Source organism: Channa argus, chromosome 6 (assembly GCF_033026475.1).
Source record: "Channa argus isolate prfri chromosome 6, Channa argus male v1.0, whole genome shotgun sequence".
NCBI classification, from domain to species: domain Eukaryota; kingdom Metazoa; phylum Chordata; class Actinopteri; order Anabantiformes; family Channidae; genus Channa; species Channa argus.
This window is the reverse complement of record NC_090202.1, coordinates 17,345,262-17,359,599: the sequence shown is the minus strand read 5'-3', so window position 1 is coordinate 17,359,599 and position 14,338 is coordinate 17,345,262. Positions and strand designations below refer to the sequence as shown.

General features: G+C 38.3%; 2 protein-coding genes across 2 annotated transcripts; one reads left to right on the top strand and one right to left on the bottom strand.

The window, feature by feature from the left end:
* Nucleotides 1–35: 35 nt before the first annotated feature.
* srpra (SRP receptor subunit alpha) lies at nt 36–9,114 on the bottom strand. The gene is made up of 15 exons (XM_067508647.1): nt 8,985–9,114; nt 8,741–8,878; nt 8,352–8,435; nt 8,068–8,231; nt 7,813–7,973; nt 7,552–7,708; nt 4,461–4,611; nt 4,251–4,369; nt 3,989–4,110; nt 3,816–3,902; nt 3,508–3,680; nt 2,981–3,194; nt 2,599–2,762; nt 1,028–1,126; nt 36–859 (listed from the first exon to the last, which is right to left on the bottom strand). Exons 2-15 carry the CDS (start codon nt 8,861–8,863, stop codon nt 731–733), a joined length of 1,947 nt encoding a protein of 648 aa, XP_067364748.1. The 5' UTR covers nt 8,864–8,878; nt 8,985–9,114; the 3' UTR covers nt 36–730.
* A 783-nt stretch (nt 9,115–9,897) lies between these two features.
* On the top strand, nt 9,898–13,739 carry tirap (toll-interleukin 1 receptor (TIR) domain containing adaptor protein). The gene is made up of 3 exons (XM_067508753.1): nt 9,898–10,141; nt 10,477–11,100; nt 11,241–13,739. The coding sequence occupies exons 1-3, from the start codon at nt 10,135–10,137 to the stop codon at nt 11,303–11,305; spliced, it is 696 nt and encodes a 231-aa protein (XP_067364854.1). The 5' UTR covers nt 9,898–10,134; the 3' UTR covers nt 11,306–13,739.
* Nucleotides 13,740–14,338: the final 599 nt, after the last annotated feature.

The following is a 14,338-nucleotide window of genomic DNA, read 5'->3' as shown; positions in this document are numbered from 1 at the left end:
ATGTACTGTTTTACAGAGGATCAGCCTTGATTGAGCCTGGTCTTTATGATTCCATTTATTTTTTCTTTTCTGACAGGAAAGAACAACATCAACTAATCTGATAAGTGCTGATATTAATACCCAATCGATGACTGACTGTAAACCGATTCAGAATCCACCGCTAGACTAGTAAGGGTGAGACATTTGATTGCTGTAGTACTGCTGATGGATACCCACCCACTAAGTAAAAGTGTTACAAAGAAGACAGTAGACAGATAGGCACTATGGTCACTAAACTTTCCACAGGCACAGGCAACTGCTGAAATGTGACTTTAAAACCTGACCTTGCTTGCATGAAGAGGGAAAAACTGACAATATGCCAGGTGGGAAATGTTGAGTCTTTAAACGTCATCAATTACTGGTTTGAAACATTAGTCAGCTTAAATGTCATTTGGATGATACTTCATAGTTTCAAAGCCCAGGCTGATTGAGGTAATTTTCTATTTGGCCCAAAAGTTTAAAAATGAAAGCTAGGCTCTTCTCTCTTTGTAAAATGTTCTGTCTCTCAAAGTGCACACTTGTCTTGTACTGGAAGAGCGAAGTCCTGTGCGTGGCATTTAATGCCAAGTAGAGAGGGAAGGACAGAAGGACGAGAAACGCAGGCTAGCAGGGCTGGGACATCTCACAGCAGCATGGCAATTATTGTTGGCTTTGTTTGCGACAATGAATAAACAGCAGAACATGCAGCTGCTTAAGCCTTCATGAGGGCGCTAACCACAGCCCGGGCATTAAGGCTGCGCAGGTCATTGTAGGTCTGCCCTGTGCCCACAAACACAATAGGCTGGCCGGTGATGTAGGTCATGGAGATGGCAGCACCAACCTGTAAAAGAAAGGATGATAGTTATCCTGATGTGGTGATGTGAGTTAGCCATCTGACTGCTAAGCACTCATAAAAACAGTCACAGACAAACATCAACTGCCTCAAAATAATTTTCCAAAGCCACAGAAAGTATTAAAGCCAGACAGAAATGTACAAACAGTCAAATACCTTGTCGTCAATTGTGTCAAACTTTGTCAGAACAATTCCATCTATGAGACGAGGCTTCTCAGACATGGAGTGGTCAGCCAAAGCTTGATTGAACTTTACCTGAGGACATGTGTTGGAGAGGGATGAGTCATTCTGTGGAAAACTGATTACAACAAAGTTAATATGTATGACACCAGCTTTTCACCTCCCTATTTACAAAGTGGAGAGAGGAGGGGGGGGGGGGGGGGGGCTGTTTAAACATGACTGTTCAACTAGAGAGAATATTAATAAACGAACACTGACCTCTGTCTGCGAGCTTAAGAAAAACAGAAACCCATTTGACCCCACATCTTATTTATTTCTGTGAATGACTGTTGATTAGCCAAGAAGCCCCTGGTCTTATAAATCCTGGCTCCACCTAATGATCTTGTTTTCCAGGTCAGTATATCCATAAAGCTGAAGTCGTTTAAAACCCATAAAATCCTGTTTTAGTTTGTACCACATCGTAGCAGCTGATCACATACAGTATATAACAAAACATATTTATTGATCTAACCTCTGCTTTAAAATGTCTTAAAGATGTTCCACTGGGTTCCAGTCAGAGGGCACATTTGGCCAGGTTATAGTTTTCATATTTTTTGTTCTTTTTTTGAACTGCGTTTTAAATCACTGTTATGGCAGAAAATTCCTCTCTTGCTGTGGGAGTCAGTTTTAATCTTTTATTTAGTGTGTCTCTCTACATGTTTTGCATTCATGCAGCCCCATATTGGCACATTCCTACCTCCATTTTTCATAACTAACACAAACACAAACATTCCAGACTTCTGTACCCCATCTGATCCATTACATTTCTTGTGCTCTTCTCTGGTATTCAGCTATAATCTTGCAGTTTTTAAATCGACAATTTTCCCCTTTAATGGCACCTGTAAAAGCTGACTTAATGCAGTTTCCTTAACATTCAGTGAGATTTCTGTTGGAGAACCCCAATTTCTTTCCTATGTATAGGCACAACCGGGTTATTTATCAACTGCGCATGTGCAAAACAAAATGTTGCACATGGGAACTCAGGGCTTAGTGAAAGGCTGAATGAAAGGAGAGATCATTAATGGAGCAATGCTGCCTCATTTTTAAAACAAGGTCCACCTAAACTCCAACAATTTAACAAAAGTGCCTTGTAGAAAACTCTGTAAATATAAGTCACTTCTCCTCACTGATTTTTTAAAATTTAGACAGCTCCCATAGTTGTTCAGGTGCATTTGTCTCCCCCTTTCTGTCCCTCTCACTCTGCTGAGAATCGAACACAAAAAAAAAATCAAAAAGCAGCATTTTCTGTCACTATACAGTTAAAATCTGGGTACTTCACAAAAGGCTTTGCAATGTGGAGCCATATTGCACTAGACACAACCCATACTTTTCCCTACAATTTAAAAATGAAAAATTAGCTGTAGAAAATAGTCTGCTAGAATTTAGCTGTGATTTTCTGGATTTAAAAAGCTTCTGGAAAACTAATTTTCAGAGACTAATTTTCTCTGTGTCAAAATCCCCGTTAGTCCATCTCTCTGAACAAGAATGGAATCTGTAGGATGTCTTACCAGCTGATCAACTGCTTCATTGCCGACCAGAGCTTCCCCAACAAACAAAACCAAGTCAGGCATGTTGACTGCAATAAGTTTTGCCAAGGCTGTCATTAGGGGGGCATTGTCCTGCATACGCCCAGCAGTGTCCACCAGCACCACGTCAAAGGCCTGGTTGCGGGCTGGAAGCATAAAAGGCTTAGTGACATAACAATGCAAAATTCTACAACTTATTATTACAAAAGCATCATGAGTTTAATCCTCACTTTCACCTCACATCACAAGTTACAGATGGTGCACACAAGTGGAGTTAAGAAACCACAGCTCAACGTTCTTCTAAAGAGCAAATCTTACCTATTAATCATTAGTCAACTAGCATTAAATAGCATAAATATTTTACCATAAGCAATGGCCTCCATTGCAATCCCTGCTGCATCCTTCCCATAGCCCTTCTCATAGAGCTGAACTACTGGCCTTCCTCCATGCTGCTCTGGAGGGTGCAGCGAATTAAGGCGGCGCTGATGAGTACGGAGCTGCTCTACTGCCCCAGCACGAAATGTGTCACAGGCTGCAATCAGCACTGTAAAACCATTTTCGATCAGCCAGAAGGAGATCTGGATCAAGACAAAGAGAGGTCTGGTTCAAACACACTGAGCTGGAGAAATGCTAAATATATAATCTTTTATTTAATTTTCTAATATTTAATCATTTTTACATACAAATAACCTTTAAGTCCTTAATCCATTGACAGTCAAATTGGCCTGAGTGCAGACATTGTAACTCAGGAAGACGCAGAATGAACAATGTCATGTTCTACCAGGAATTATATCTGACCACAAACTCACACACAGCAAAGCCACAAGCCTAAAGTATAAGACATATACAAAAAACGGGGTACACGTCATTATGTTACAAGTAACAATTCACCTTAGCCAAATTGGTGGACTTTCCAACTCCATTGACACCACAAAATGTGATGACAAATGGCCTTCGCTGGCTCTGTGCTTCCATGACGTCTCTTAGAATATCCACCCTTCGCTTGGGTTGCAGGATCTGCACCAGCGAGTCCTGAAGAGCCTGTTTCACTGTTGAGGCCACAGCTACAAACATAAAGGCAGACATGAGGAACACGCCATAGTAACTAATCATTGTGCCAAACATAAAATAATTTGTTGAATTAATGATGATCTATAGTCTATTGTTAGTATATGAAACAAATATTAAAGGTAACTTACTGGTGAATGTGCCCATGACTTTGCCCTCCAGTTTTTTGGCTACAGAGTCACAGAGTTGGGAGGAAATGTCAGCTGCTACATTCTTTGCTGTGGGATGATAAAAGAAGAAGAATGAAAATCTTCACATTTTGCAGAATAAAGATGATGAATGAGAGGTACGGATGACAGCATACCAATGAGGTGGTCCCTCATCTTCTCCAGCACCGGCTCCATGTCCGCCCTGGTAAGGCTCTTGGAGCCCACCAGGCCCTTTAGCATCCCAAACATGCCACCAAAGCTGCCACCCTTTTTGGAGCTAAAAAAAAAAAAAAAAACCCAAAACAAAAAAACAAAGCTGGGCTTTGGTTTACAGGGAAACTTTCATTTAAAACTGATTCAGAAATACACTTAAATATTACAACAATGAAGTAAAATAAAATAAACTTTTTCTCTTACCTTGTCTTGCTCATTTCATTGACAACCACTTTCTCCTCTTCCTCCTCCATTTCCCCTTCTTCACTGGACTCATAGTCTACAGGCAGCAAGTCTCCCTCCATGGAGCTTAACAGCATTCCCTGAAACACACCCAGGACACCCTTTGTTTTCATATGATTTGTGATTAATATATGTATTTCCGTATTAATAAGGGGAGGGAAGGGGTCATACTGGATCAATTTGTTCTTCCTGGTTTTGACTTCCACTGTTGGAGGAACCATCTCCATTCCTTCCACTGTAGTCCAGGTTCTTGGTGCTGCTCCCACCCATATCCCAAACACGCATTTGTTTCCCCTTTGGTTTTTGAGGCTTTGGAGACTTTCTACAAGTAAGATGACAGAATATCAATAATTTGCAATAAAACATACTTTTATGCTAGTAGACTGACAAACCATCTTAGCTATACAAGTAAGGTCATATTTAGCTGTTTGAGAGTTTCCTACATCTTAGTATAAGAACTCTGGTTCTTGCCAAAAACACTGTATTTAACCTGCACCTATTTGCAACACTAGAACTAGAAAATGTAATAAGGTAATGCAATAAAACATTTGGTTATTTCTCAGCTAAGACATACATTTCAGTTAGTAATTACCATGTAAAGTTCAGGTAAAACTAATTACTTAACAAAAGAAGCGAGAGCTAACATAAATACAAGAAAAATAATTTTTAAAATTTCAAATAAACGAACAATCTCAAGTTAGTTCAAACTGCAATTTGAACTCCTCACCAATTTGAAATAAATTGCTCACTTTCTCATCATGAACCATGAACATGAATTTTGTTGCACTTAATTTTTCTTGGCATTGAAAAAAATATGTTATCATGGCGTAGAAAACTGTATAATGGTCCCATAAAGGGCCCATTTAGTAAAATTCTCATACCAGCTCCCAAATTCTCTTTTAGCATCTTGTTATATCCCGAGGTCTGTTCTGAAAACTGTTTCTGGCTGAGCATTCCTTGTTTTTTATACTTAGGTGGTGCCAGGCCTACATTACCCCAGAACCAGCCAAACAACCTGTGTTTAACTAGTGTTAGCTGCATTATGCCAAATCTAGTGTTTACTCAAACTTCATCACAGCAGAGATTGGCACCGTGATAATTAATATTTGTGTTATGTTAAACTACTATACCCACACTGATTACTGACACATCCTAATGTTGAAAGTGAGAGACAAGGGGCAGTGACATTGCGGTTTCGCGAGATATTTTCACAAATTTACCATTTATAGTGAAAAATCAGTAGAAATCAGAAGATAACACCTTGCTTTCATACACCTTGATGTGCCAGTGAACGTTCTATTCTCAAGTCACTCATTCATGTTTTGTATTCCCAAAGTTTGTTTTTTTTATTAAAAGAGGTCTCAGTAGCAAATCAGACCGAAGCAGGGAGAAGACATGGATATTGGCACCTGACAGGGACTCCCAAATACAAATGTTTTTTTCCAAATGAGTTGGCCAGTATTAGATTTTTAACAATCTTTGTCATGTAGGCATAGTGAAGGATCTGATTAGCATGGCGGGCCGACATGCCTGTACTATTAGAGGGGAAACACTGATCTCTGTATGTCTCCCTCTGTGTTGGCCCAGAGATGGACTGGCGAACTGTCAAGGGTGTACGCTGTGCATCTCATCAAATGACAGCTTCGATAGGCTCCAGACCCCTGCAACCCTGAACAGGAGAGGTGTTTAAAGATAATGGATGGAAGGATGAATAAATGAACTGTGGACCAAAGGCTAAATTCACATTATAGGACTTATTGATCAATTAAAATTTTAGTGAGATCAAATCTTTCTGAGTTGACCTTTCACATTTGTGTTTGTAAACGACGGGTGAACAGCACCTGCGCAGATTCATCTTCGTTTACAAAAATAACAAGAACATACATTTTTGCAGCAGTCAAACTGCACAGTTTCCTCATAAATGGCAAAGTACATGTTTCTTCCAGTTTGGGTTGAAGAGAAGAGAAGAGATTGACTGACACCAATTGGTAATATTCACATATGTCAGACATTTAAAATTAAATGTCATCGTTTCAAAAATCAGATATGAATCGGATTGAGGACTACGCATAAAAGTGGCACAGATGTGATTTGAAAAAAATAACAAAATCTATATTGTTTGTTCACATTATTAGCTACGCGTTGGTAATTAAAAAAAAAAAAAAAGTAGTGCATTCAGAAAGTATTGAGACTCATCACTTTAAAATTTTGCTAAGCCCAATACAATTGTTTGTTTTTTTCATCATTAAGATACACTCGGTACTCCATAATGACAAAGTGAAAACTGAATTTTAGAAATGTTTGCAAACGTATAAAAAAGGAAGAGGTGATATATCACATTCGAATAAGTATTGAGACGTTTTGCAACAAATTTTGAAATTTAGCTCAGGCGTCTTGATCGTAGCGGAGATGTTTCTACACTTTGACTGGAGACCAGCTTTAGTAAATTAAATCATTTGGACATGATTATGAACGGCGCACACCTCTCTATAGAAGGCCTCAGCTGACAATGCATACTGAATCACAGCAAAAGCCATGAGCCATGACGAACTGCCTGCAGAGCTCAGAGACAGGATTAAATCAAGCCAGGAAGTCACAGATCAAGGGAAGGGACCAAAAAATTCTGTGGGGGGGGCGGTCAGCAGCAGGGACTTGGAGACTGGTAGGGGTTGAGGAAAAGCTCAGGAGTAAAGACATAAAGGTATATCCTAAATAAAAACCCTTTCCACAATGCTCAGGGCCTCAGACAGGGCTGAGGGTTCACCTTTTAGCATAACAACAATGCTAAACACACAGCTAAGACAACACAGGAGTGACTTACGAACGACTCTTTGAATATCTTCGAGTACCCCAGCCAGAGCCCTGACCGGAACCCTACTGAACATCTCTGGAGAGGCCTGAAAGTGGTTGTTCACCGACAGTCCCTATCAAACCGGATTGACCTTGAGAGAATTTGCAAATAAGAACGGCAGAAAATCCCAGAATCCATGGGTGCAAAGCTTGTCACTTCTCACCCAAAAAAGACTCAAGGCTCTAATCGCTGTCAAAGGTGCTTCACCAAAGTACTGAGTAACGGGTCTAAATACCTATGTACATTTTTCTCTTTTTTAATACATTTACAGACATTTCTAAAATTCTGTTTTCACTTTGTCATTATGGGTTACTGACTGTAGACATCTGTAGTATCAGGCTGAATTGTAACAATATTTTAAAAAGTAAAGGGAGTCCTAATATTTTCTGAATGCAATGTTTTTTTGCTTACATGGGTTTTTCAGTAGTCGCCATGTGCTTGCGAAAGAATTTCTCTCTGTTCTTCTGCATGACCTCCTCCGGACTCAAGCCCTCGTTACCATTCTCAACCGTCTTCTGCACAGACGACGACTTTCCTTGATCACCTTTGGCAGGCTCAGCTGCAGGAGCTAGAAAAGATTAGTATATCAAATCAAGTTGGGATAGAGACTATAACTACATTATACTGATTAGGACCAACTACTTCTGAACAGCCTCCTAAAACACAACATACCCTCCTTTTTGGTATTTTTATTCTTCTTGCCACCCTGCTCCTTGCCTTTGTCACCACCCTTCGTCTCAATCATAGACTTCACAGTTTTTTGGGATTTTTCAGACTTCTCAAAGGATCGCATTGGGGCGGGGGTCCGAGCTTTGCTGCTCTCCTCCGCCTTTCTTGTGTGAAAAATAACATTGAAATTAACTTTTGAATCTCACTACTTCACTGGTTATTCAGTCATTACTCATTATAAAAAGAAATTATCTTTACCTAAGAAGAATCTTGAAGTCCTTATCAAATTCAAAGCTGTTGTTGAGGAGCTTTGAAGCTCCCTTTTGCTCAAGTTCATTTTTATAACGATCCCTGAAATTAAGCTGAACGTCATCTATGAACTTGTCCACATACGTCAGCGTCAGGATCTTTTGAAAACCAACCTGGAACGAGTCGTGGAAAAACAATATGAGATTATCAGCATGGACAACATTTAAAAATGGCAGCCCAAATTTTACTGGTGTTTCGTTTTAACTAATTTAGTAAACAGTTAAGATACTTACCACAAATATCAACTCAAACTCATTGTCAAGCTTGTATTTAAGACTTAGGGCTTCATGATTGAATGAATTGTTTCCGCTGCGCTCCTGCAACGTCACAGAAAATGTCAACGGGACCAATAACGTTAAAACTCGTTTTGTGTCTGCTAAAAATAGTCAAAGACTTCATTGTTGCATAACCTACATCAAACTTTAACGAACAAAAAATTAATAAGCTTATTTTGACTCTGGTCACAGAGCAACACTGGGTTACATGGCACATCAGCGTTACGCAATAAGCTAACAGTTGGTAACGCGACCTATTAGCGTTAGCATTAGCTGACTGAGACATACCGAGATTTCGATAGACACAAGCATCTGTCACATGATTTTACTCTGTTATTAAATCTCACCTGGAGGATTACGGAGCGAATCAAAGCGTTGACAGGCCCCGTAAAGGATTCACTGACACCGGCTCCCTGGAAACACCACAACACTATGCCCCCTTTGCTGAAGATGGTGAAAAAATCTAGCATCTTGCCACCACGTATCTGAATTTAAAGCACAAAAAATATCAAAAGAAAGCCCAGAAATAAAACATCGGTGATGTGAACCTTGAAATAACTAGTGCGTATGGTTTAAACAATCCATTCTTACCAGATAATACTTTCATATATAATAAATCCCACACGAGTAGCTTAAATCCTACCACCGGTAGAAAACTGTTTTAGACACGTCAGATGCAGAACCCGGAAATTCCGGCGTGTCGTCCCATAATTTTGCGCTTGCGCAGTTTTGTACAGAAAGAACGTTTTGAACAGCCACTGTTTAAAACTTCATGCAGATAAACATTACGCTTATAGAACCCTACCAGCTATTAGTTTAGTATAAAGAATTTCTGCACTTTGTTTAAAGACTATTCAAATTTAGATTTAGTATACGACTACTTCAGATAAAAATACTTAATACAAATAATACGTACTGGGATACTTATACTTTGAGGCTACTAGCAGTACTGAGTTCCACTGATGTGGAAAATGCAGTGGTTTTATTTTCTTAGAGGGCATTAGTGCAACTGGTAGTATGAAGTGGCTCCAGAACAGATGGTTTGTCTTTATGAAGGAGCTGCAAAATCACAGCTCACTATGAGCTGGCTTTCCAGATTTATACATAAAATACAGGACATTAATATATACAGAAAATTAAAGTGTGTCTAATATAATCAATTTCTTCAACTGATTATGAATGTATATAAAAAAAAAACGTACAGCTTTACTGACAAACAAATGCATATTTTAAACATATAACTATACATAAAATCCAGACACTGAAACCCCTGTGCCATCATCTGCTGTATGTGCAGCAGTCCAAAAACAATTTCCCCATGGTGATCAATATTAATTGAGTAATAAATAAAAACAAGTAGAACAAAATCATGAGTTATGGGACCTTGTATTGAATTCAATAATTGCATGTACGGTATATGTTGTTCAAAATTTAACTACATGCTCAGTCAAGTATAAAGTAAGGAGCTCTTTTGGTTTGTAATTTGACTGCACATGTTGAGGTTTCACATTCAACAGTCATGAACTTCCCCTTTTTGTGATGTCAGTGACACTCGACAAAGTTTTTACTTTGTATTTGTTACATTCAGTTGCTCTCACTGGAGTACATTGCTGCAACATGTTTTGTTCAGGTTGCTGAGTAACTAGAGAATATCTTTATGGAAAATTACACTTTTAATCACGTTGCCAGGTTACCAGAGGGTTTTGGAAAAGAATGAACAGAGTGTGAAGATGTTGACAACATGCATGGTAAGTTACAGCTTCGGCCATTAAGTTTTAATGTTAGCATTATTTTAAGGTTTCAGTACTTCTTGGTTTTTAATCTGCAAGTACATACAGTATAGTTTTTATCTGTAACTATTTCTCTTGATTTGTGATAATTGTCTAAGAAAATATTACCCTGTTGTGGAAAAGATACGATATAAATAGCAAACAAACACACGTTGATGATTGTTCTTTACATATAAATGTTCACAATTGTATAGCGTTTGTAGACTCTAGCTGGACTGGCAGTGTCCTGTTGGCATCAAATGGTAAAATCAAGTCAGAAATACAGTGTAGACAGATTGTCTTTCTTGTTTCAGGTTGGTTCCAAAAGCTCTTGAAATCAAGAGTATCTTTATCAACACAACCAGAAAAAGAGGATAAAGAAACAAGTGTATCAACATCATCTGTATTTACATCATCATTTTGTTCTTCATTATCATCATCATCATCATCATCATCATCATCACCATTGCCACAGACAACGCTTTCTAAACCAAAACAGCCCCAGTCTGCCTTAAGCTCACCAGAGAGATGGAATAAAAAATATGACTTGCTTGTGTGCCATAGTGATGCCGATAGCGACATTGAAGAGGCTAAACGCCTGGCCTCTTTCCTGGAGTCTTCACCTCATCGTCTTAGATGCTTTCTGTGGTATAGGGATGTCTGTCCTGGAGGTGCAGTGCCTTCAGAAATTTCTGCCGCTGTGGAGGACAGTCACTTACAGGCTCTGCTTATCACTCCTAACTTTTTAAAGGATGATTGGTGCATGTATATGATGCTTCAAGCTCTGGCTGAAGGACCTATGTCTAATCGACTGATACCATTGGTTAAGAACCTGCAACACTCTCAGTACCCTCAGGAACTGAGGTTCTACTTCTACATTAACCTGAGCAGTAACACTGACCATGGTTATAGTCAAATCCACAAGACTGTTCTTCAGTGTGAGTAATGAGAGAATGTGTCTCCTGGTTTACCGGCTTCAAGCAAAAAAATGCATCTGTTAAAATATGTTTTCATGACACAAAAAATGTTTTTGGTGTAAAATCCATTCTTAATAATGTCCTCCTGTTTTCTTCTCCAGACTTGAAAGACCTGGCTAAAAAAGCAAAGACCAAAGATGGAAGTAATTCACTGGAAGTACTTTAGATAATGATGAAATGCCCAAGGTTCTGGAAAAAACATTGCTGCTGTTGACTGGATTCAACGTTTTTGAGACTCTTATCGCAGCCTGTTGTGATTAAAAGGAAAGCTAAGTTTTAATTTCAAAGACTTTATTGGGTTGTTCAACACTCAGTGTGTTGTGAGGAGATACTAAAAAAGGACCATTTTATTCTTAGCAGTGCAGAGGGTTAATTCTTGTGTCAGAGAGAAGTACAGTTTGAATGACCTAGTTAATTGCTGGTAATAGGCCCATATTGTGGGATTTTGTTATCATATTGTTAACATGGCCTACACTATGGTTTAATTGCAGGCCCTTAATTTAGGTTTACAGTAAAGGGAAGTGAAGTGCTAATGTGATCCTCCTTTTCACAGGTCACACCTAATGGGATTAACTTGTTGAGAGACAGCTGGTGTTTACCACAAGGTGGTGTGTTTTCCTATATTATTTGGTGCTAGAAAGAAAATGCCAGTCACATTGTGTGATATCTCTGGTATCAGCACCTTGTAATTTTACTGTATTTTACTTTAAACATATACTATAAAGCATATATTTATGGGAGGAGGAGAAACACCCACCCCTTTTTCTGAGCTGGACAGAAGCACACATCTGTATATGTCTGTTAAAAACATATCAGCCTGACAACTCCGTTCTGCTAGTGTTATTATTTGTGACTGTGTGACTTTTAGTTCAGTTAGACATCTGAACATGCTAACCAATTGGAAGGAACACGCTTTCACCTCCATCCAAAGAAAGACTTTCAATTCTCTTTGAGGTATGAGTGAAAGTCCTTGGCAGTATCTTCCCTTCTTAATCAAGCATACTGGCACTGTTGATTCATTTCTAATTGTTGGCATTTGGATGAACCACTCACTGTACAATATCAGGTATTCATTTAACCAACTGGAGCATAACATTGGAATCCAATTGTATTTTTTATGGAAGCATTTTTTTAAATAAGAGGCACTATAATCCTCCCACTTCCCCATCCCCCTAAACAACACCAGACATTTAGCTCCACCATTACTGTAAATACCTTAATAATCACTTATTTTGAAGCATGTCCTAACAAAAATTCAGACTAATCTCTGAAAGGCACAGATGTACTACAAAGGTTTTTTTTTTACCATATCAAATCCTCACCTCAGATGACATACATACACAGAGTTAGCCGTCTGAATGCTTATTGACTTCAGAGAGAAGCAGTTGTGCTTTAGGAACAGTTCTAGGAGGTGGTCAGGGTGGCTAATGCCCCCTAAAGTCAGTACTGGCCCCTGTCTTATCACCCCAATGCAAAACATCTGTATCTTTAAATTTTAACAGGGATGTTTTTAATCTACAATTATTCTGATCAATATTTGTGCTACATATGTACTAAATTTTCATTCTGGACTGGTTTCTCAAAACAAAAAATATATCAACGATTTCCCAATAAAGTCACATAAAGTTTTAATGACTTTATGCTCACTAAATGTAGGTTGATATCTACTAAATCAGAATGCACTGCATGTTTCGATACAATCATCTGGGCAGTTGTATCTCTAATACAATGCTTCCACAATGATGTCATTTTATATCTATATTTTATTACCAGCTTTAAATCAGTAGGATGATTACTAACGTGGAAGATGTCTGCTGAAGTTTCACTAAAATGTTAGTGTTTGGTATATACTAAACACATTTTTTCCATTTTTTTTTTATGTAAAAGCATTTTTGATGACACATCAAGCAAAACTTTTCACAGATTCTTATGAATACGATGAAACCAAATTCTCAAGACCTTCATTCACTAAAACAAAAACACTGTCAACGCCAGATTCACTAGCATTTACTTTGATATCAGAACACTGCTTCAGTCTTGGAAACCCCCTGTGCAGGCTGGATATGTGTAAGCATTATTTTCATAGTGAAGTCAAAAGTGAAAGTGAGAAGACGGTACTGGGTACAAGCTGGTGTGCAGTCGACCACCAACAGCTTGTGTTGGTGTTAAGCAAATTTGGCCTGCCATGCTACAGTAAAGCACAGGCTGGAAGTGAACAGGAGGTCCAAACATCTTATTTAGTTTTTAGTTAATATACAGTACAGAGTAATGACATGAGAAGATCAAATGCCAGATCAAATAGATGTAAATGAGTATATTTTCTGTCTTCGGTTGTCTTATTGTTGTAATACCTTGTGGTTTTATGGATATGATGCTACAAGACCACAAAGCACAAGATGTAAGATGAGGACTGAAGGTTTTATATATTTGGTTTCCATTTTTTCTTTGTGTTTTTAAATTTTATGGTTTTGTGCTGCTTTGTTTATTGTATAAGACAATAAACAATGTATGGGACAATAAGCAATAAATCTGTGTGTAAAAATGACACATGATATTAAAAACTGTACAATAAGCACACACCTGAAAAAAAGAAAGTAATTTGTCTACACTATTTGCCTGTACTATTTTTTTTTTTTATTTCTGTCATGTGGTACATTGAGCCCTACCCACTTATAGACACCACAACTTAATATTGAAAGGCCGCTTGCCAAACAGTGATTCACCCTTTCAGACTCTCTCAGCTTATTTACAGAAAGTCGATGTTGTCCTTGATCCAGAGTGACAAAACATTTGTTTAACATGCAATCTTCAGTTGGATGTGCACATACAAGCTGTTGCCAGCAAATACATTAGAGGCGATACACAACAGTTATTTAAGATCTAATCAAAGATTTACAATTCTGTCCAAAAGTCTTTGACCACCACAAAGTTGCTGTGACTAAATAATAATTTTAAGTCTTTTTTTATTAACATATAATCAGGCGATAAAAAGAAAAAGTTTTTTTCAGAACAAAGCAGCAAAAGGCAAAGTTAGTATTTGGTGTGATGTCCTTTAAAATAGCCTCATTTAGCTAAATTGGCTTTGCTTACAATTTTATTATTGCCTAACTGTCACCATTGTGAAGAATTCTTATGTTGTAGTTAGGGATAAATCATTACCTGTATACGGTATACAGCTGTGTACTAGTACTTGCGGAAG

Bases quoted from the DNA above. Each gene is read 5' to 3' on its own strand.
- srpra (XM_067508647.1), bottom strand. From the start codon at position 8,863: ATGCTAGATTTTTTCACCATCTTCAGCAAAGGGGGCATAGTGTTGTGG. The intron at 3,903-3,988 runs GTATGCTGTCAT...ATCATCCCACAG, and splicing joins GATGAGGGACCACCTCATTG to CAAAGAATGTAGCAGCTGAC. The intron at 1,127-2,598 runs GTAAGACATCCT...ACATGTCCTCAG, and splicing joins ATGAAGCAGTTGATCAGCTG to GTAAAGTTCAATCAAGCTTT.
- tirap (XM_067508753.1), top strand. The intron at 11,101-11,240 runs GTGAGTAATGAG...TTTCTTCTCCAG, and splicing joins CCACAAGACTGTTCTTCAGT to ACTTGAAAGACCTGGCTAAA.